A 24,345-nucleotide genomic window follows, 5' to 3' on the forward strand; every position below is an offset into this window, starting at 1 on the left:
AAAAATAATCTTATAGGAGAAAGCCCTCACCCAAACAAATGGTAGCATGCTTCATTACAGGGCTTTTCCTCATATCTGTTAGGTTGTGTGAGCTTATTTGGGCTAAATCCGTTATTGAAGGGGTGCGCTTAATGTCCCAATGTGGCCTTCTGTTATCATCGAGGTGTTCTACTACAGAACAGACAATGGATAAGGGTAACTAAAACTACATACTAATAGACAAAAGTCTTTGAGGGATCCTCTCTGTGGGATTAAAAAGTTCAGGGGGAATAATTCAACCCTGTTATGAAGTTGACATGTTTCTATCCAAAAACGAAGCCCCTTATTTTATCATCAGGCTTGTGTCAGGGACACAGCTCTCTCTGTGTAACTGAATCAGTGCTTGTGAGCTCTAGTTTACTGTACTATACAGTTAAAGAAATACTAGACCAGACGAGTCCAAGAGTTTGTCAATCGCCCACCATCCCGAAAAAAACGAAAGCAGAAGAAAATGATAGGAAAAAGAGGTAACGAAAAATATTGCTTCAGTAATTTGGCTGCAATCACTCCAAGTATTTTTTTGTGTTTGGCAACTAATCCATGGTGTACCACTGCACTCATGTGAAAAAACATGCAGCACCCCACTCTGAGTGCATCTCTCCTTGAAAATTCCAAATAACCTCACCTAATTTATGGGTAATTGTGGCTCTCTAGAAGGGGGGTGTTAGAGGGAGGAAGGAAGAAGGGGGCTCAGTCGCTGAATCCTTTGACCATATTTGGTAAAACATTTACAATTTGTGCGTCCACCTTTATTAGCTCATTTATATTTTATTCATCATTCAGAAGTAATGAGAATTAATTTAACTTGATGGTTAGAAGACAAATATGCAACTGAGAGAGGCAAGTTTATGTATGGAGCGGTGGCGATCCAGGTATATTAACCTGGATGATATGTGTAACCATAATGGAGGCAGTCATGGGTATTACTTATGAATGTATAAAACAATATGAGAGGTGATCTTAGGCTTCATTCCGCCATAAATAAAGCATAGTCTAGTAATTTTAGTCTCAAGAGAATACACGCAGGAATTCATTCCCTTCTCATACACAGGATGTGAATGAGTCTCTTGTTGTCACAAAATATATTGTAGAAAGAAGGCTCATGGTACCAATACAATTACTGTAGACCATACAAGGTACAACACCGGGGATTAGTTATACGCACGTTCTCTTCCACCCAAATTGAGGAAGGGCTACCGGACTGTTACCTGTCTGAGCATAACAGGAATGAAACGTGCTTACCCTGTGTCAGTGTTAACATCAAAAGTCTGAGTCCATCCTCTCTCTGGTGGCAGTCGTGTACACTATGTTTTTTAGTCCTTTGCTTTTGGTAAGAGTGATAAGTCAGTTCTGGTTGTTGTGTGAGGCTACGTGGGAAATGCAGTGCAATGTCATATGACCAAATGGTCAATATAATCACGGGCCTAATGCAGCAATGGTATAGATACAATGATGCTCATGAGGTTATACTTAGATGATGTGGGCCAAATCGGAATGCGCGGAATCCGTAGGTACTCAACTGTTATGTCATGTTCCTTGGGTTTATAAGAGTCTAGGGAAACCACCATGGGACAAAGAATATAGTGGTTCCCTTCTGGAGGAAGACACCCGTTTGATGCTTTTGGGAATATGGAGGCGTGCAATGCCTACTAAGGGGATGAGTGACTGTTTAGAAAAATAAATCATTTTAGCAGAATAATGATGAAAAACTTTAAATTAATAAACAATCTCTAAACAAGAAGGAATTTGAAATTGGACACTAAAAGTTACTTTGCTAAATTTAATTTGATTCTTGGGAGCAGCAAAAATATAGCAAACAGAATCAAGTATTGACGACTGGTAACCTAAAATGAAGCAATGGCACAGTGTTATATTCCATATAGGTACCTTATATAGGCGCAGGTAACATCACAACCTTTCACCTATATTCTTCCCTACCTTACACACATAACGGTTCTTAGGCACTGACCCATTACCTAGATACGACACTGCATTCAGAACGCGGGTTTATACCTAGCTCGAATCTCATACATTATGTATGAGGCTTCTTGGAAGCAGAGCAGGACTAACAGCAAGACGGACATCTCCTGCATAATATCTCTGTATAAAGTTCAGGGCTGACGTCATCCTTTAGGCAATGGGTACTCACAAACTTTCTCTCGGGGGGAAATTTACAGTGTGGTTTGTGGCCGAGGGCTGCACTGGTGTAGGTGGGTCAGTGGGGGAGGGGGCGGGGCTAGAGCAGAAAAATACTGTGACCATGAGGTTGAACATAGGCCCCTGCAGCGGATGCCTTCGTCCACTGAGCCACCAGACCCGGCATACACACATCTTTCTCTCTCTCTCTCTCTGTCTCCCTCCCTCCGTCTCTCCCTCCCGCCCTCCCTCTGTCTCTCTCCCACTGTCTGTTTCTGTCTGTCTGTTTCTCTGTCTCCCTCTGTCTCTCTCCCTCAGTCTGACGCCCTCCCTATGTCTGTCTCCCTTCCTCCCTCCTGTCTCCCTTCCTCCCGTCTGTCTCCCTTCCTCCCGTCTGTCTCCCTTCCTCCCGTCTGTCTCCCTTCCTCCCCTCTGTCTCCCTTCCCCCCTCTGTCTCCCTTCCCCCCTCTGTCTCCCTTCCCCCCTCTGTCTCCCTTCCCCCCTCTGTCTCCCTTCCCCCCTCTGTCTCCCTTCCCCCCTCTGTCTCCCTTCCCCCCTCTGTCTCCCTTCCCCCCTCTGTCTCCCTTCCCCCCTCTGTCTCCCTTCCCCCCTCTGTCTCCCTTCCCCCGTCTGTCTCCCTTCCCCCGTCTGTCTCCCTTCCCCCGTCTGTCTCCCTTCCCCCGTCTGTCTCCCTTCCCCCGTCTGTCTCCCTTCCCCCGTCTGTCTCCCTTCCCCCCTCTGTCTCCCTCCCCCCCTCTGTCTCCCTTCCTCCCTCTCCCTCCCTCTGTACATCTGTATGTCTGTCTCCCTCCCTCTGTCCCCCCTCCCTCTGTCCATCTGTATGTCTGTCTCCCTCCCTCTGTCCATCTGTCTCCCTCCGTCTGTCTGTCTATCTATCTCCCTCCGTCTGTCTGTCTCCGTCCGTCTGTCTGTCTGTCTCCCTCCGTCCGACTGTCTGTCTGTCTGTCTGCCTCCGTCTGTCTCCCTCCGTCCGTTTGTCTCCCTCCGTCCGTCTGTCTCCCTCCGTCCGTCTGTCTCCCTCCGTCCGTCTGTCTGTCTGTCTGCCTCCGTCTGTCTCCCTCCGTCCGTCCGTCCGTCTGTCTGTCTGTCTCCCTCCGTCTGTCCGTCTGTCCGTCTGTCTGTCTGTCAATCTCCCTCCAAACAAAAACAGCTTTAAGAGTCTGGTATGAGTACCTTTTTAAATTAAACTAAATATTGAAAAGCTCCATGCTTCTTATTAAAACTGAACTTTGTGGTTTTGTAGATTTTGTGCATTTGTAATTTAAATAAAATATTGTGTAATTTGTGTATTCTTATTTCTGTATTTTATGGTATTATTTTCAATGCAAATCACAGAGATTGCTTAGACTGGGATCCCTGGGCTTTAGTAGTGATTAAGTGGCGGTCCACAGATGTCAAAAGATTAAGAAACACTTGGTCTAAAGCAAAGGCTTCTGTCTAATGGAACCTTTGGTTTTGGTGACAGTGATTTAAGATAAATGATGAAGCTCACAGATAAGTGGCACCCAAAGTATCAAGATGCTCCGACAGCTCTCCAAGGAGGTACTGCATACTTCTAGATTTGCCATTCCTTCAGTTCCACATAATTGTCAATGCAAACATGGCAAAATACAGCATGACAACTCTTGTTCAGCGAAGCATTGCCATTACTCCTTAACACCAGCCTCCTAAAAAGCTTCCTAGGATACTTTAGGAAGGATGGGCAAGAATATAATTGTCGGTCATGATGCTTGGACATGTAAGAATTGTTTAAGATTGTAAATGAAATCCAAAAGCTGAATATTCCACATATTTGTTTGTTGTTTCTTATAGAAAAATGTGAAGAGAAAAAAAACCTTACTCACCCCAGTTGAATGAGTTCATTGAGTTTTGGAGCATTCTTCTCATCCATACCTTTATAGGAGAGAAGAATAAGCGAACAACAGATTAAATATTGCAAAACAATTATAAACAATTGCTGCTCCATCAAGGGAATCTGCTGTGTTCCTGCCATTAAGTAGGGGCACATACAAGAAATCTGGATTAAATATTCCAAAACAATTATAAACAATTGCTGCTCCATCAAGGGAATCTGCTGGGTTCCTGCCATTGAGTAGGGGCACATACAAGAAATCTGGATTAAATATTGCAAAATAATTGCTGCTCCATCAAGGCAATCTGCTGTGTTCCTGCCATTGAGATGGGGCACATACAAGAAATCTGTATTACTTAAAGGTCCAGGTCCAAATAGTAATAATGAATGCCTAGTAGTAGCACCAGTATCTTGATAACTAATTTCCCCTTTAAAAACCAACTATTTTGGCATGTATTACTCCAATAAGAAAATAAATTTCATGTTCTAGGTACACAGTTCAATAAAATCTCACACTACAGTTCACAGCTGACAAAAGAAATGTAAAAGAACGGTAAGTGAACATTTTCAATCAATGCAATGTTCACCACATCTCATACATAATCAGAACATATACAAACAAGTGTGCTTACAATTACTAAATGCTGCTTGTGTAAGCAACAAAGAAAATAATAGATTTTAAGGTACATAAGGGGCGAGAAGGAAACCTTATATTGACCGCAAAGAATAACTACAGAACACCTGCAGAAACCATAGGGATTTGATAATTAAGTATCATAAAACTGGGTGGTATATTCTTGGAAGGAGGAGTATAGATATAAGGAATAGTTTCTTACCTGTAACTCCAATTCTCTTGTAGGGGTATTTCCATGATAAGTCATAAGCACTTGGAATAGTCCTGCCCACGTACCGGGACCCAAGGAGCACTTCCTTAGATATATCTTCTTAAGTGGATATTTTAAGCCTTACTTCAGGAAGGCATGCAAAGACACTTAAGAGATAGAAAAGACAATAATACAGCCTAACTAACTAGGCTACACTGGCCACGACTTCATCTTGAATTGAAAAAAGATAGCCAGTAAACTTATAATTTGCAATTTTTATGGAGTTTAACACACAGAGAAAACTCCCCTTTACAAAACTCCTAAGGGTTGGACAGAATAGCCCATAGGATGCCATTACAAGTCTCAAAATAGAAGCTGTTGGGGGTGTGGCTTCACTGCACCTGAGATGGCCGCCGTGGTTAGAGCTCCGAGCACCGCGCAACAATATTCCCCCTGATCCACTAAAATATTCAGTTTCCAGTTCCCTGATATTAGCGACTGGATTGCTCACAACGTCCTGTCACTCCGGCCGCTCGAACAACCTTAATCGGCGACCTGAGCACTGAGATCTCGTTCCAGCTGTCCAGACCGGCAGCAGAGGCAGGAAAGCCGGCCGAGACGACGCATGGCGTCCGCGGCAGATTGCAGACTGCGGCCCGGTGTGAAAGCTCTGGCTGCCTCGACTGTTCTTTGGGCCTAGTAGGGATTGAAGGCCTACTTTTTTGGCTCTCTCCACACTCCCACCCCCCTCCCGTCACTTGTGGCACCCCCGTGGCTCATGATTTGAGTCTTGGACACTGGGCTCCCCTGGCTATTTCGTTGATCTAGGAGTCCTGTGAGATAAGGAGGGCAAAAGTTGCCACACGCATATCTGACTCTCATTATACCCCTTGGGATAGCACATATGGCAGCGGAGATGAGTGCCAAGCAGCCACCAGCTGCGAGACTGGCCAAGTATGCGCACACAAGATCGAAGGGGCCGGAGGGGCACAAGCTCGCCAGACGCAAAACATCAGTCGGAAGAGACCGCCTTGACCTTTGCTGATGTAATGAAGGCCATCCAGGGGGTTCGCACGGCACTCTAAAGGAAAATTGACAGTTATCACCGAAATTACCTTGATTCGAGCGGACCTCAGAAACATGGGAGACAGAGTCAAGACGAACGAGGGTTCCACCTCCAATCCGCAAAAACGATGGACAATACCATTAAGCGCCTTCAAGCACAGACCTCTGATCTAGCTGCCAAGTTTGGAAGATTATGAAGGGAGGGCACGCCGAAAAATGCGGATTTTGGGGGTCCAGGAGCAGGCGGAGGGACAGGTTGCGGACCTCTATATGGAAGACCTCATTCAGAATCATCTGCAAAGCCGGTCCTTGTCCCAATTCTTCTCTGTGGAACGTGCTCATAGGGTCCCTGGGGCCCCCCGAAGACGGGTGCCCCGCCGCGTCCCCTCTTGGCCCGGATCTTCAATTTCCTTGACCGGGATGCCGTTCTCCAGACAGCAAGAACTGCTCCACCACTCAAGATGGATAACTATCATAACCTTCTTCCCCGATGTCACGTACAAGGTACAACTTCAGCGCCGACCCTTCCTGGAAGTCAAACGTGCTCTTCGTGGCCACAACTTAAAATACGCTATGCTGTTTCCCGCTAAGCTTCGAGTGCAAGATGGTGGGAAGACGTGGTTTTTCCAAACCCTGGAGGACGCATGGGACTGACTGGAAGGCTGTAGAGCTGCTGGGGCACAGAAGCGTTCCTCCCCATCTGTCAACTCTCGCTCTGAGGCAGTATGAAGCTCCTGTGACCGGGTGGATGCCAACGATAGCTGCAGTCTGGTGGCGCTGTGGACTCTGTGTTGTGATGCTGCAGTAATCCAGGTGGGCAGTGGCCCGACCTGGTGTAGTGACACGTGGCAAACGCCTGGACAAACTGCGGTTTTATTTGAATGAGAAGTTTGTATTGTTCCTCTTAAGCTTTATTGAGCGCAGTCCGGGGGTTGCGGGGGCTAACGGGACTTTGGGTTGCTATGTGAAGTTGAGTAACTCTGTTGAGAAATCTGTTAGATTATTCGTTACTGGGCAAAGCTATGATTTGGGGGGGGGGGCAACAAATATTGTTCTTCATGGGCGGCACTATTAGGTTGTCTGGGCCGAGTAGCATTCCCCTCTACATAGTTCTTTGGGATTGGGGGGGTACAGGAGCGCTGCATGTTTGGGGGGTGGGCACTTCCAAGTCCACAATACAGGGAGGCAGGGTGGGGGTATTTCTTGGATAGTTCTAGGGGTTTCTTTTTTATGTGTTTCTTCTTTTTGTGTAGTGAATATTCAATGGATGTTGTCAGAAGTCTCAGATGCGCTGGGGTCCGTTTTCTATCTTGGTTTGTTGATTCTATCATTGGATTTACATTTATTGTTGGAGCATGTGACCAATTTGGCTTTAAGCGCACATTATATAGGGTGGGGTTCTTTTTGGAGCGATTGTTTCCCAGATCAAGAATGCTCGTCATCTGTAGCAGGGGCCGGGGGACCCTACCTATTGCCCGACAAGAATATGCGTTGAAGAGTGTGTGGGTCCTCCGTTGGGTCAGCTCAAACTTTTCTCCTGCAATGTTAATGGTCTGGGGGACTGAATAAAGAGAGGTGTAGTGTTACAATATCTTAAATGCCACATGCCAGACCTGCTGCTTCTCCAAGAAACTCATAACCAGGGTTCCTCTTACTGTGCGCTCAACAGGTGGGGTTACAGGCTCATAGCACATGCAGGCTATACCAGAGGATCCAGGGGGGTGGGAATCCTAGTGCGCAACTCCCTTCCTTTTCAGGTTCAAACTGTCTCCCATGACCCTTCGGGTCAGTTTGTTTCGGTTTGCGGAAGTGGGAAGGTAGATCTCTTAACGTCATGTCGCTATGTATTCCTCCACGGTTGCACGCTACCACCCTGAATGACAATGTTGCACATCTATTACGCTTACCTGAAGGGGATATGCTATTGGGGGGAGATTGCATAGCCGCTTTAGATGGGAGGTTAGATCGCCTGCCGCGTTAACCGAGCGAATCATCGGGATGTTTGCTCTCTGATTTTTTTGAGGGCTCTTGGCCTTATAGATGTTTGGCAGGTTTGTAGTCCCAGGGAGAAACAATATACCTTTTACTCCGGTGCACATGGTAGTCTTTCGCGAATTGATTATCTTTTTTTTAAGGCTGCACAGCTGCCCCTGTTTGATAAGATGTCTATACTCCCTAGGGGCATCTCTGATCACTCACCTATTGTGACTTGTTATGGTGGCACGCCCCCATCGGGGCGACGAGAGATGGTTCCTCAACCTTGGTATCTCAAAATTCCTGAGATACACACCGCTTTGACTGAGGCCACTCGGCTCTATTTTGGAGAAAATGTAGGCTCGGTCCAGTCTGACGTAGTATCGAGGGAAGAATTTAAGACAGTGATACGAGGATGTGGGGTAGCGGCAGTGGCCGGGCAGAAGAAAGAAAATGTGAACCAACTGGAGGCTATAGAAGGTGCGATTTCGGCCCTTGAACGGGAGCTAGTTACTGAGGGATCACCGGAGACTTCACATCAATTGGCCGTCAAACAAAAAGAATAAAGAGATATTGCGGGGGATGCCGCTAAGACTTACTATAGGGCCACACAGCATAGGATCTACGACATTGGTGACAAAACAAGTAAGTTGCTTGCTTGGCTTGATAAAAGAGATCTGGCAAGTAGGTGGGTGGCAGAAATCGTAGACTGTACATCTGTCCGCCGCATGCAAAAACAATAGTTGATGGACAGAATGAAGAACAATGTCATACATTCACCCCAGTACAGAGATCTGGGTTTAAATCCATTGTTTCTTTGCTCACAATGCCATTCCAGTTTGAACCCAGCCATATGCAAATCAGTCTTGACCCTGTGCCCATATACATCTGTCCACCACCATGATAAAGCTGACATCGCAGGTGCCTACCTTTGCAACTTATTTTAGCGGTGTTTAGTCTCCCATTGCCACCTCCACACAGGAGGGGGCTGCAGAGTTGCTCGTCCCGCTACCACTGCCATGTCTAGACGCACAGGAGGTTGCAGCCCTGGACGGGGCGTTAACATCTGAGGAAATCACCAAAGGGATTTCCTCCTTACAGTCTGGGAAAGCTATGGATCTGAGTGGCCTCCTGATTGAACTATACAAATCTGTGGCTTCACTCATTGCCCCTCATTTGCAACGCATGTATGATGCTAGTGTGCAGGAGGGCGTTCTCCCACCCACGCAACGTTTAGCCAATATAGTTGTTATTCACAAACAAGGGAAAACTCCAGATCAATGTTCTTCCTACCGGCCCATAACCCTCCTTGACCCAGAGGTCAAATCCTGGCCAAAATATTGGCCGAACGCCTCTCGCCCCTTATTTCTAAGCTGATTCACCCGGACCAGTCTGGCTTCATGCCAACCAAAAACCCAGCCCTTAATCGCCGCTGTTTATTTGGTGTCTTGGGACGGGCCTCTACCATCCAGGAAGACTCAGTTATGTCCTTGGACGTCAAGCTGGCATTCGACATGATTGAATGGCCGTTCTTCTTCGCAGCGTTGAAACGGTATGGCTTCGGTGACCGATTCATGGCTTGGATACATCTCCTCTATTCAAAACCTTTGGCGAGAGTTGCAGTTAACGGGTGCAGATCGGCAGTTTTTTAATTGAGACGTGTACCCGGCAGGGCTGCCCATTGTCCCCACTCTTTGCTCTGGCGCTTGAACCTCTTGCTATATGGTTTAGGGAGGACACTTGGATTCGAGGGCTCAACTGGTCGCCGGAATGGGCAGACTAAGTGTCCCTTTACGCAGATAATATTTTACTTTATCTTGCCAATCCCCAAGCTTCTATCCATGAAGTGCTCTATGTTTTTACCCTTTTTAAAAAATATTCTGTCTATACAATTAATTGGTATAAATCCCTTATATATGTTTTGAGTGGCCGCCCTCCGATTCTTCCACCAAGTTGTGGTGCTAAACTTATCATTAACGGTTTCCGGCATTTGGGAATCTACGCCACGACTGATGAGGCAGGTATTTTTTTCAACTGAACCTGCTCCCTCCCCTTCGGCGTCTCAGGGTGGACATGCAGCATTGGAGGACCCTTCCTCTCACGCTTTTGGGGAGAGCAGCACTTTACAAAATGATGGCGCTCCCTCATTTTCTCTGTGGGGTGGAAAATACACCATATCTGGTCCCGGCTCAATATTTTAATTCTATCACTTCTGAAGTCCGTAACCTTTTGTGGAATAATGGTATGCCTCGAATTGCCTACGCCAAACTTATTCGGAGCTGGTACGACGGCGGCATCGCCCTGCCGTCTATCAAGACCTATTATTGGGCTTCGCAGTTAATTGTTCTTACCCATTGGATGCACTGACCAGTAGATGACCCAGCATATCGAATGGATAGACATAATATGCTTCCGGGGACGAACTTGAGGGCACTCTACGGAGGGGTCGAAATTAGAGCCCAAATTTACTCTGACCTCCACGACGGTCTCAGTCTGGCATAAGGCAAATTTGGCACTGGGATGGAAGGGTAAAATCATGCAGGCAACCCCATCGCTTGACTCATTGCTTGACTCCTTTCGCCTGAATGTGCTCGGGCGGCAACCTGGATTTGATAAATGGGACTTGAGGCTGTCTAGGGAGGGCGACTTGTGGGTGAAGGGTAATGTGGTGTCTTTCAGTGATTTGCAACAACAGTACCAACTGAGTGATGGAGACATTTCGATATCTGCAGGTGCGGAATGCGTTGACTAAGGTTCTCCCTAGAGGTGAGGACCTGCCGGCATCTTCCCCTTTGGAAGACAGACAGTTAGATGATTATCTCCCCAAGAAGGCCATATCTCTCACATACCGTAAGATTCTCAATAACTCACCCGACACCCTCGATAAAATCCGTAAAAAGTGGTGCTATGATGTGGGTGAGATAACATAAGAAGAGTGGAGGGAAGCTCTGGTGTCACCCCGGGAGGTTGCAATTCGCTCCCTCTTTAAATTGGTTCAACTCAAGTTGCTGCATAGGGCCTAATATATGAGCTCTGTGCTGGTAAAGATGGGTCTTCAAGTTTCTCCGCTCTGTCCCCGTGGTTGTGGTCAGATCGGCACATATCTACACCAACGGTGGGATTGCCCGGCTCTCCAGGGCTATTGGGTAGAAGTCCTCGCTCCTCGCTGTAATGTCTCAAACTTGTTGTCAAGTAGTGGAAGCCACCCCATAACGGTGTCTCTTGAACATCTGGGACGCCACTGATTTATCTAGACAAGAGCGCATATGGGTCACCTTGGGTTGTATAGTTGCAAAACACAATATTGCTAGAGCTTGGAAGGGATGGGTTGCTTTGACGTCTGCTGACTGGGAATCCGACATGGATTGGTGCATGCAAGCTGAGCGAGTGGTGTATTAAAGTAGAGGATGCACGGATAAATGGACGAAAATTTGGGGCCCCTGGAACAAGAGCAGAGGCTGGCTATGTGCTCCTTTCGCGGATACCTCCCCGTTTAATGCCAATGATGAGACATTGCAATTGTGCGCCGAAAGACTGTCTATGAATAAGTACCTTTTAATCGGGCTCCACTCGACTGCACCTTTGAGACTGCTTTGAATTATTTGGGTTGACAACTTTTCATTTATTGTACACTATGTATTTCGGATGCTGGTTTATTTTGCATTTGGTTATTTATTGTAATGTCTTTTGATTTTTCTTTACAATAAACATACTTATAAAAATAAAATTAAAAAAAGAAGCTGTGCCTTTAAGAATCTCCAGAGACCACCAGTATCCCATGATGCACAGCCAGTGACAGTTACTTCAGCTCTTTTTGAAGGCATAGAGAAGTGAATGCCTATTATATGTTATGAATATGTTTGTCTATTCCACCAGGAAGGAGGGAGGGTTGCTTAAAACTTATCACGGAAATACCCCTACAAGAGAACTGGAGTTACAGGTAAGAAACTATTCCTTCTCTTGGAGGGGATTTTCGTGTATAGTTATAAGCACTTGAATAGACTAGCAAGCCCATCCCTATAAAAAAACACGCGGTGGAAGAGACAGAAAATTGACATGCCAGTTTAAGCAAACAGGTTCCAAAGGAAAGCCTGTCTGACTTGAACATCTCCCTTGGCATCAGAGTCCTGGCAGTAGTGTTTTGTGAATGTATGGACTGACTTCCAGGTAGCAGTCTTACAAATCTCAGAAATGGGAATATTACGAAGCAAGACCGCAGTAGCTGCCTCTCTGGTAGACTGAGCCCTAAGCTTACTTACGAGAGTTTTGTTGGCTTTCTGGTAACAGAGTAAAATACAGGAAACAATCCATCTGGAGATGGATTGCTTGGAGGTAGCTAGACCTGTATCGAGAGAGCCATAGTTTACAAATAACTGATCTGATCTTCTTAGATCTTTAGTTTTGCCCATATAGAATTTCAAAACCCTTCTCACATCCAGGGAATGAAGCGATCTCTCCGCTGGAGAAGAAGGATGCAGGAAAAAAGTAGGCAAGGAAATAGTTTGATTCACATGTAAGTCCGAAATTACCTCAGGAAGGAATTTCGGATGAGTCATCATGACCACTTTAGATGAATGGAAAACTGTGCATGGTTCACGACATCAAAGTGCCTGGATTTCGCTTACCCTGCGGGTGAAAGTGATAGCCACAAGGAAAGCTGTTTTCCAAGACAGATGCTGAAGAGTAGCCTTATGAATGGGTTCAAAGGGCTCTTGCATTACCCGAGAAAGAACCACATTAAGGTCCCAAGGAGGAGAAGGACTTATAATGGGAGGAAAAACTTTCTTCAAACCTTCCAAGAAATCTCTAATAACAGGAATTCTAAAAAAGGAAGTTTGTGAAGGTCATTTACTGTAAGCAGTCAGAGCTGCCAGGTGAACTTTAATGGAAGAAAATTGAAGGCCAGCTTGTGCTAGCTGAAGCAAGTACGGAAGGATGACATCTTCCTGGCAAGAAGTAGGATCCTCATTCTTCGATGAACACCAGATACAGAATCTTTTCCATTTATATGCATAAGCGGAGCGTGTGGATGGCCGCTTAGTTTCCTTAAGGATGTTCATGCAGTCCTGAGGTAAGTTCAAGTGTCCATACTGCACCAACTCAAGAGCCATGCTGCCAAATTCAAGGATGAGAGGTTGAGATGCACCATATGTCCTCCAAATTTCGTTAGAAGGTCTGATTTGCATGGAAGCCTGAGATGTGGATGAATAGACCACTGAAAAAGGTCTGTGAACCACCAGTGACGTGGCCACTCCGGGGCTATGAGAATAATCTTGGCCCGTGACTGTGAGAGCTTGATGAGGACTGCCGGGATCAGGGGGATTGGAGGAAAGGCATAGAGAAATCTGCCTTACCAGTTTATCCATAGGACGTTCCCCAGAGTTCCCGGTTTGTAGAACCTCAAGGTGAAGCGTTGGCATTTTTTGTTTTCTGCGGTGGCAAACAAATCGACCTCTGGAGTACCCCATCTTTTGAATATATCTCGCACCACGTTGTCGTTTAAGACCCACTCGTGATTTTCCTTAAGGAGTCTGCATAGAGTGTCGGCCTGAGCATTTTGAACACCTGGGAGGTGAGTTGCTGTTATGGTCAGATTTCTGGCTAAGAGCCACTTCCAAATGATCTGGGCTTCCCGAGATAATCGTCTGGATCTCTAGCCTTCTTGCTTGTTGAGGTAGAACATTGTTGTCGTATTGTCCGTCTGGACAAGCAGGGAGCTGGTACGGAATGATGTCTGAAAGGCTTTCAGAGCCAAATGAACTGCTCATAGCTCTAGCAGATTGATGTGGTAAGTGGATTCATTTGGTGACCATTTGCCCTGAAACTGAAAGTGATCTGTATGTGCTCCCCAGCCTAGGAGGGAGGCATCCGTTACTATGGTTTGCGTAGGTATCTCCTTGTGGAAGGGAATCCCTCATAGGAGATTAGTGGGCAAACACCACCATTTGATGCACCGGAGGGGATGTTGTGACAGTTGAATCTGGTCCTCCCAATCTCCTATTCGCTGGTCCCTTTAGTCCTCCAGACATTCTTGCAGGGGCCTCATGTGGAGACGTGCATTCGGTGTCAGAAATATACAAGAGGCCATGGAACCCAGAAGAGAAGAGACCATCCTCACATTTGGAAAAGACATTGTCATGAGAGCCTGAGCCTTCTGAAGGATCGATAAGCATCTCGCCTCCGAAGGATACGCGTTTGCCGTGCGAGTATCGATGGATGTTCCCAGATATTGTTGGCACTGTACATGAGTCGAGATAGACTTTGTTTGATTGATGTGAAGACCCAAACAAAGGAGAAGGACGGAGGTCCAATTGAAGGGTAGTTGAACCTCCTGACACGTGGACGCCTTGATTAGCCAATCGTCTAGGTAGGGGTAGGCGAACACTTTGTGCTTCCTCAGATGGGCAGCAATCACCGCCATGCACTTAGAGAAGGTCCTGGGCGCTGACTTCAGGCCGAATGGGAACACAGAATTGATAGTGGCTGTACCACACTGTGAATCTCAGGAACCTGCGATGCTTCCTTATGATGGGAAATGTGGAAGTATGCGTCTTGCAGGTTTATTGCACATAACCAATCCCCTCGATGTAGTTGAGGGTAGATCTGGTGTAATGCTAACATTCGGAATCTCTCTCTCTGAAGCCACTTGTTTGCCTTTAATGCATCGAGAATGGGTCTGAACTCGTACTTGTCCTTTTTGACAAGAAAGAATCTTGACTACAGCCCTTTGCCTCGTTGTAAAGGAGGAACAGGTTCTACTGCCTGTTTTCGTAAGAGAATGTTGGCTTCCATTTGTAATTGGCACAGTTGGAATCTTGACTGTGTTGGAAGTATTGATGGTGGAGGCTGATGAAACTTAGAGTATCCATTGCGAACAATATTCAGAACCCAATTGTCTGAAATTATTTTTTGCTACTCTGCCAAGAAATGTTGAATGCTTTCCCCCTACCAGAGTAGGTAACGGAAGAGGGGAAGACAGGATTCAGGGTTTGGAACTAGTAGGCACCTCGGCTTCTTGCACAGATTGCGGTCCTGACCTTTCTCTTGGTTGTCGCTTATGGAAAGGCTGGTAAGATCGTTGGTACGATTGTTGTGAACCGGTTTGTCAGCCCTGACACAAGCGAGGGGTTTGAAACCTCTGTGTCGAGTATCTGCGTGAAAAAGGGCGGAAAGAGTTAGGTTAGTCTTTGGGTTTTTCAAGACCAACAGCCTTTAGTGTCTCCATCTCCGCTTTCATTTGGACCATCTTCTCATATGCATGAGTGCTGAAAAGGGTTGTTCCTGAAAAGGGCAGATTCAGGATACGTTGTTGTGCTTCAGGCTTAAGAGAGGTTAAGCGAAGCCATGAATACCTTCTGAGTGCCATCCCGTGGCGATATCCATGTGCAGACAGAAGGGATGTGTACGCTGCTGCACTAATGACTTGGTTAGACACCATAAGGCCTTCCATTAGGACCTCATTAAAATCCTCCCTTTTGTCCCTAGGTAGGTGATCTGCAAACCGCTGGAGAGACTCCCACAGTGCCCGGTCATATCTGCCCAGCAGGGCTATGGCACTAGCAGCTTTCATGGAGGTCGCTGCTGTGTTGCATACCTTTCTCCCCACTGAGTCTATCTTACGGCCTTCTTTGTCAGGTGGAACTGTGGACTTTGGAGCCGTAGTGTGCTGTTTTTTCGCTGCCACCACAATGACAGAACCTGGAGTTGGGTCCGTCCATAGGAACGTGGGATCCTGCTCTGGAGGACGATGCTTCTTCTGCAGTCTGGAAGGAGCTGGTTTAATGGAAAAAGGAGTTAGGAACAGTTCCATTGCCGGTTCTAATAAGCCCGGCACCAGAGGAAGCAAGGGACAAGATGCTGGTCTCTGTTGGAGAGTCTCAAAAGTCAGAGAGGTTGATGGCATCGGAATGGACATTGGGATGTTCAGTTTGGAAGCCCCTCGCACCCAGACTTCTTAAAAAGTAGTAATGTCATCAATAGGTGAAACACTTTGAGAAAGGAGAATCTGATAATGTAGAGGAATATCTTCCAGTATTCGTAGAGGAAGTGTCCCTGGTGTGTCTGGAGCGAGATCTCCCACTATGATGTCGGCAATGAGAACGAGTTGAGGGACGTCTATGGCTGCGGGAACAGTCCCTCGTCTGAGACTTAGACCTTGGTCTTCGAGATGCAGGCGATGGAGGCGTAGTGGACCGAGGAGTAGTAGGCCGAGTAGGTGGTGGAGGAGGCGGCGGAGGAGGCGGCAGAGGAGGAGGAGGTGGTGTAGATTGAACATCTGGTCGATGAAAAGAAGACTGAGGTGGTGACCTAGATGGAGAATACTCCGAATCCGAGGTATAAATGAATCTCCTCTTTTTCCGAGCCGCCTCGAGTGAGGAAGGAGCCATAGATTCTGCAGAAGAACCATCTTTCCCCCCCAACGTCGATCTACTTGTCGGCGGTGACCTTCGACGTCGTCTAGAATGAGAACTTCCTCTCAATGTCGACTGGAGACTCCACGTCGATCAAGTCAGACATAGACGATGTCTTCTCGATGTCGACCGCTGGTGTCTTCTCGACGTTGACCGCTAGTGACTTTTCGGAGTCGACCGCTCTTCTCGACGGCGATCGACGATGGTGAGTCGATGTCGAATGACAAGACAATGTTCTAGACAGCAACCTACGTGGTGATCGTCTCATCGACATCGTTTCGACCCAGAGCCCTGAGTTGACGGCGAACAGGTCAGTGCTATGCCTGCTCTCGACGACTAATTCTTCGACGTCGACTGGGACCGGCGACGTTTTTCAGCCCTTCTTCTTCTGGGGAGCCCCCCAGAGGCTGAAGACAGGGCCCTGGTAGAGGACTTATCCTCTCCTAGTTCTGAAGTCCCACCTGTTGACTGGGCTTGCGAAATATATATTTATTTTGTTCCTTGAAGCCAAATCTTCTCCCTGTACCGCAGGGTGCGCCTGGAAAAAGTTTTACAAATGGAAGAGGCATCAGGAACGTGAGAAGTAGGCAGGCAAAGAATACACACTCTATGAAAGTCCGATTTGGCCTTATAACTTCCACAGTCTGGACACTTATCAAAAAAGGATGGCATTTTTGACTGAAAACTGTGGAATTCCTGTCAGAAAAAGACAGCAAAGGGAAAAGAAAGACCAAAGACGCTGAGTGAAACTGTTAGTAAAATTCTGAAGAGATTTTGTATGATGAAAAACCAAATTTTGTAGAGCTCAATGCTCCAGGGTCCTGTTAACAGGAGCCAGAAAAAAAATAACTAAAGTAACTGCCACATGCTGTGGATCATGGGATACTGGTGGTCTCTGGAGAGTCTTAAAGGCACAGCTTCTGTTTTAAGACTTTTAATGGCATCCTATGGGGCAACACTGTCTAACCCTTTCATCTCTATCATGAAAAAAAGAGTTTTGTGGAGGGGAGGTTTCTCTGTGTGTTAAACTCCAAAGAAATGGCAATCTTTTTTCACTTCAAGATGAAGTTGTGGCTGGTGTAGCCTAGTTAGTTAGGCTGCATTATTGTCTTTTCTATCTCTTAAGTGTCTGTGCAGGCCTTCCTGAAGAAAGGCAAAAAATATCCACTTAAGAAGATATATCTAAGGAAGTGCTACGGGGTACCAGCACGTGGGCGGGTCTATTCCAAGTACTTATGACTATACACGGAAATCCCCTACAAGAGAATCACAAGATTGCATGGACTGATTCAAGAGCTAAACCAGTCAAGGGAAGACAAATATAGGATAAATACAGGATTTATTTTTACTCACAGCACTGACACAGAACCAAATGAAATAGTTTACAAATGACAGCCAAGGGTGGATATGGGGTCAAATATAACTTTCAAAACTAAGGCTAGATTGAGGTTGAGATATTGAGCAAAAACTGTTAGCATACCATTCAACTGACATTAGAAGTCGTGAAAAAGGTAAGACGAAGGTCTTGTATACATAGATTAAAAAATAAATAAACACACTGTACACTTTGTCTAATACTGAGAAACTAAGGATGGCTAAGACATTGCCACCAGTTGTGAGCATGATAGACAGTGACCATTTTGCAGGGAATTTTTCGATATCCCAAAATGTCACCGCTAGTGTAGAAATGCCAAATATGTTTGTGTAGTTCTGACGATTCTATTTCCCCTGAAAATCTTGATTTAGCTGGTTGTATGCCCCGCGCTCTACTTGAGAGCAATGCATCATTATCAAATGTTTTGCTGTGTCGAGAGCTGGAAGATGAGGTGCCATTATCGGACAGTAGGCCCGAAGAGGGCTTTGTTTTACCTTTGCCCACTTCGTTAAAGGAGCCAATTAGTTAAAATATTCTGGCAACCTGTGATAGCCTCTTCTGGAATATTGCAGGTCTGTCGCACAAACTAGCAATGAAGGACTGGGTTGCATTTATTGAGAACTACAGTATAGTATGCTTTCAGGAGACATGGTCGCGTGATATTGTCCATATGAATGGATTATATTCAATTTTTACCCCAGCCACGGTCTCCTTGGGAGGGCATGCTAAAGGTGGCTTATTAACTTTGGTCTCAACATCAATGAATGGTAGGCAGGGTAAGATCAAATGTGACTCATTGCATTTTCAGATTATTAATATTTCTCTTAAGCGAAATCTGACATTGATACTTGTACATTTTGTATCACAATTTCAATGCTAGGAATACTGGCAAGGCTTTAGGGTTGGAACATGCTTTGTTAAGTCACACTGAGGAGATAAAAAAGGATTTCATAGTGATGTGGAGAGGTGATTTTAAATTATGCCCTCTTTTCACACAGGGTTTCTGCTATCTGGTACAGGGAATCACAGATGGTAGTTATCACTTTAATCTTAATCCATGTGGGAATTTTTTTTAATTCACTATTATCTAGATTTTCTCTCTCTCACTGTGGAACGTATGGGTCCTACAGAAACTGATTTGTCAACATATAATGGGAGAGATCATGGCACGTTAATTGATTTTATTGCTTTTTCTGAGTATTTTAAATCCGCCTTGTGAGAAGTTGGCCTGATATATGATGTTCACTAGTTCTAGTGACCACCTTGTATCAGTAGAAACAACCCTTATGGTGATTGGTTGTAAGTCAACCTTATAGACCAGCTATCCTAATGGTAGCATGGACAAAGCAGTCTTAGGCTAAACTCTTTTGGCATGTGAAGCCAGCTGTTTTACCACAATATAACCCCTTGAATACCAGATGAAAGAACACCACACAGGTTGTTATGAAAATAAATAGTATATTTATTAATAACAACACCTCTGAACTCTTTATGAGGTCAGAGGGCTAAGCACATGACAATCTCTTATGAAAAATACGACAAGTTGCACAAAATTACAATGGTGCCCTAGGGGCACAACAAACCATATACTAAGTAAGTGGAATGTGAGAGTCGATAAAAGGAAGGGAGCTGTCCAGAGGCTGTAGGATCGATGGGACCACGCTACACTAACTTCAGGTAAGGAATAGGAGGCCCACGGAACGCGTGTGCAGTGTGAACTCACACGCGAGATGCGTAACAACGTCTATGGACAGTACAGTTCAAGTTAAAAGGTAAGTACGGACAATCCTGACTAGTTAGGACAACAACAACTGTGGAATTGGGAAACTAGGGCAGTTAGACTACCCTTGAGCACCGAAATGCTCTCGTTACCTCACCCACGGGCTGCGGGTGCATAGGTGCCAAAGTGTGTCGGGTTCTCGCGTTGAAGTCAATGGAGCCTGAAAGAAAAGATGCTGCAGGCGACCAGGAGGAAGATGTCCGGTGCGATCCCAGGGTGGATCGGTGAAGAAGGGGACCAGAAAGCAGAGGGGACAGTGTTCAAAGTCACTAGCCAGTGACCGGTGTGGAACCAGGAAGGAACCAGGTGCTGTCGTCGCGAACAGGTGAAGAGTGGACGCTGGCCTAACCACCGCCTTTTACAAGGCTTATGTAGAGGAGCTGGCACCTAAGCTTCTAGCAGTGTACGAGGAGGCTTTGGAGGTGGAAAAACTGCCTTACACTATGAGAGAGGCCATGATAATTACGCAGCTGAAGCCAGGTAAATCAGAAGAAGAGATGGACTCCTATAGGCCCCTCTCGTTGATAAATGTTGATGTTAAAATTTTGGCCAAATTAATAGCTAACCGGCTGCAGCCTATGTTACCCCTGATAGCTCTCCCTGACCAATCGGGGGTTTATTCCGGGACGTTCGACATCACACAACTTACGCACTATTTTTTCTACATTACATTACTTGCACCCCAGTGTACACGCTGCTGTGGTGTTTTTAGATGCCACAAAAGCATTTGACACGCTAGAGTGGCCGTATTTGTTTACCATATTGGCTAGAATGGGGTTCAGTCCGCTCCTTATCAGTAGGATTCGTCTGTTATACACAGCACCCAGTAACCGGATAAAAGTGAACGGTCTGATTTCCGACCCCTTTCCTATTTCGCGGGGTACGAGACAGGGATGTCCCCTACACCCGTTACTATTTGCTATAGCAATGGAGCCACTGGCAGCTCGAATCCGACAACACCACACTGCACGGGGGATAGGATTCAGGTCCAGGAGCCTTTTGATTTCATTATATGCAGATGATGTGACCCTCTACCTCATCAACCCAGAGCAAAACCTAGACCCAGTATTACGTGAATTTATCAGATTTGGGGGTCTGACCGGCGTTTCCATTAATTGGTCTAAATCCTTTATCGGACAGTACCCCGCAGGTTTCTTCTGAGTTTCCCTTGTGGTGGGAGGCGGAGGAGGTTAAATATCTGGGTGTCTGGATAAGCAGGGATCTTCGGGAAATCTGGAATCTGAACTACGGGAGGGCTATGATGTGGTTGGAAAGGAAGGTAAAACTGTGGGCACGGTTACCTCTGTCACTTACTGGGCAGATGCATTGGCAAAAATGATTATATTACCTAAATTCCTGTACCTATTTGTTAATGTCCCGATCCCACTCACATCACATTTTTTCGCCACTTTGAAATCACAGTTCGTCACACTAGCATGGGCGGGGGGACAGGCAAGGGCTTCCTGGGACATACTGACATTGCCTTTGAAGCAGGGCGGACTGGGCGCCCCAGACATGCACCTCTATGCGCTCAAGCCCAATTGTTACATTTCTGGGTACACCCGACGCTGTTCCAGCCCCACGTAGCGGTCGAGCAAGATGCTGTAGCGCCGGTCCCACTAAAGGTGGCCAGATGCGTGAAGGCGAAGCGTCCGCGGAGGGATGTAGACACGGCTGAGACACTGCGCTGGGTGTGGGAGGAGTTGAGAAGGAGGGCGGGTGTCCCGCTGTTGTATGCCCACGCATTTGCTTTTCTCAATCTTCTCTTTGTAAGCAGGAGGGATTGAGATCCTTGCTGTAGTATAAAGAGCCTATGTGAATCCGCCACGCCTCTTGCGTCACATTAGTGCCTGCAGTGCCCACTGAATCTCTGTCAAGTCTGCCTATTATCAACCAGAGCAATTTTTTGTTAGTGGTTGTGCAGACTTACATGATGTCTATCCAATCCTGGGCAACTTGAGCCTTCATCGCCCAGACTGCCTTTTTGTAAGCCTTTCGTAGTTCTTGACATTTTTCATATTGGGATGCAGGATCTGAGTGGCAATTGATGGCATTCATTCAGTTTTCCATTGCCCGACGTTGAAACTTAACTGCATTTGAGTACGATTTTTGCTTTCTAGGACGTAGCGTCAGCACGGACAGATATTTACACTTTAGAAAGTTAGCTTTACGTTCATCCTTAGTCTTCCACCAAGCTACGATTGGATTTTCTGAATCCCAATTAGATGTTATACTGGTCTACTTCCAATTCTCATAGCGGGTCGACGAGCAGATTTTACACCTGAACCTTGGCAAGTGGCTGCCTGTATCTTGTGTGCCAATAATTCTGTACTGCTTGCACTGGTTCGCTGGAATTTTTTATGCTGATGATCTGTGGTGAGTGATCACTCTCGCACCGTATCATTATGTTAAGCCCACGATTTTGGAAAAGAGGGAAAGATGCAAAAGTATAGTCCAAGACCGATTCTGCTGTGCAAGATTTTCTTGTTGCTGACATCTGAACATCTCCCTGGCAGCGCACATTAAGTGCACGGAATCTAAGCACCTCCAAGGTGTGCAGGACTTTGTGATCAAATATATTAACCAAACTGAATTTAGGGATTTGGTTCGTAACACCCAAGTACATATCCGTTTTTCTTAGGCTGCCACGTCTTCTCAGACGATTGGCCAGTTTGAGATTAAAGTCACCAGTGAGTATTTTCTGAGATTCCAACACACAAACCTTGTAATTGAATAAGGAGATTGTTTATATCCCGCCCAGGTCCAACTGCGATAAAGTCATCACTGTAGGTCTTTTGCAGTCTCCTCTGAAACCTGAATAGAATCAGACATATTTCTTTGGTGAGTGTCCCTCTGAGACTTCAGGTTCCGCTGCAGAGCACACACATGCAACTTGGTATAGTCAACAAGGAAGATGCAGGTTGCCAAGAGGCTCAGAAACCTCACAGCAACTCTCACCGAAACCATGACTTAGATTAGGGCGATCCGATAGGCAAGGTCTTCGTTGCATCACTGAAAACTTTGCCGCTATAAATAAAGGGTTTTTGGCCCTACCTGTGGCTTCTCTTCCATCATGTCTAAGAAGAGGGCTTAAACCCTGAAGCAACTTCTATCAAAGAACTACTACACAGTCAAGGACCTGGCCAGTCACAACCACAGGGATCTGATAAGCCTCCTCCCACGTCAACAAGTGCCAATGCAGAAAATCTTTACTCCCCAGCTAACAAGGCAGATACTCAGACTATTTTAATGGAGCTTCCTAAAGATATTACTTACCTGCATCAAGATTTCAACAGAGCAATTTCGGATTTGGACCATTCCTTACAGTAAAACCAGTTGAGATTGGATCATTTTGAGACTGCAGAACGCGGAATAATCCCCAAGTATCAATGCTCAGGTACAACATAATAGGCTATGATGGAGAAACCCAATGACACAGAAGGAGTAGTTTCTTACCTGTAACACCAGTTCTGTAGTAGGGGTATCTCTGTTATAGTCATAATCTTGTGAAAAGTCCCGCCCATGTGCGTGGATCCCCAGAGCAATCAAAATAGACTCTTAAGTTGTCTACTTCTGCAGTCCTGCATAGATACCTAAGAGAAAATGAAAGACAAATAATGCAGCCTAAAACTACAAGGCTACATTGGCCAGCACTTCATCTTGAAGTGAAAAGGGGAGCCAAATAATATTAAATTTAACACACTTTGTAAAGTTTCACAATCAGAGAAACTCCCCTTCACAAAAATCCTTTGTAATGATAGAGAGGAAGGGTTGGACAGACAAGCCCCATAGGCTGCCATTATGTGTCTGGAAAAGGGATACCAAGCCTTTAAGGAACTCTCCAGAGACCCTCAGTATCCCAGGATGCACAGACTAAGGCATTTTACTTTCAGTTCTTTTTGAAGATGTATAAAGCCAGGCCTGTAGCATACAGTACATTATCCCTTCATCCACCGGGGAGGAGGGCGGGCGCTTATGACTATAACAGAGATACATACCCCTACTACAGAACTGGAGTTACAGGTAAGAAACTACTCCTTCTGTAGTAGGGGATCTCTGTGTATAGTCATAATCTTGAGAATAGAATGGCAAGCCCATCCCAACAAACCAAACCAGCGGTGGAGGAAACAGACAACATTAATACTGTGCAAACAGGTTTCTCAACGAAGCCTGCCCAACCTGAGCGTCTGCTCTGGCATCAGTCCAGACAGTAGTGCTTAGCAAAGGTATGGACTGACTTCCAAGTGGCAGCCCTAAAGATATCTGCAATGGGAACATTACATAGCAAAGCTGTTGTAGCCGCTTTGCCTCTGGTGGAATGAGCCTTAGGCCTACCCCCTAAGGTTTTGTTAGCCTTTTGGTAACATAACTGGATACAGGACACAATCCATCTAGAGATGGACTGTGTTGAGGTGGCAAGACCAGTCCTGACCGATCCATAATTGACAAACAATTGGTCTGACCAACGTATGTCTTTGGTCTTATCCAAGTAGAATTTCAACACTCTTCTTACATCCAGGGAACGAAGATACCTTTCCGCTGGAGTGGAAGGATGTTGAAAAAACGTAGGTAAAGTTATCGTCTGAGTAACATGGAAATCAGAAATCACTTTAGGGAGGAACATACGTTGAGTTCGCATCACTACCTTAGAAGCATGAAATACAGGGTAAAGTTCTTGGCAACACAAGGCCTGGATTTCACTCACCCTGCGGGCCGATGTAATAGCCACAAGGAAGGCCGCCTTCCAGGACAGATGCTGTAGCGAAGCCTTATGAATAGGTTCAAAAGGTTCCTTCATCAAGCGAGACAGCACCACATTCAGCTCCCAGGAAGGCGAAGGACGCTAAACAGGGGGAAACACTTTCTTC

At 46.0% G+C, this 24,345-nt stretch overlaps 1 protein-coding gene across 1 annotated transcript in view; it reads right to left on the reverse strand.

Annotated features, from left to right (window-relative positions):
- Window positions 1–24,345, reverse strand: part of CRAMP1 (cramped chromatin regulator 1) — a 1,037,800-nt gene that overhangs the window by 752,455 nt on the left and 261,000 nt on the right. The window contains exon 6 of the mRNA XM_078662937.1: window positions 4,041–4,089. Within this exon, the coding sequence (XP_078519063.1) occupies window positions 4,041–4,089 (49 nt within the window). The remainder of the gene's footprint in view (window positions 1–4,040; window positions 4,090–24,345) is intronic.

The sequence above is a fragment of the Lissotriton helveticus genome, chromosome 10 (genome assembly GCF_964261635.1).
Source record: "Lissotriton helveticus chromosome 10, aLisHel1.1, whole genome shotgun sequence".
NCBI lineage: Eukaryota > Metazoa > Chordata > Amphibia > Caudata > Salamandridae > Lissotriton > Lissotriton helveticus.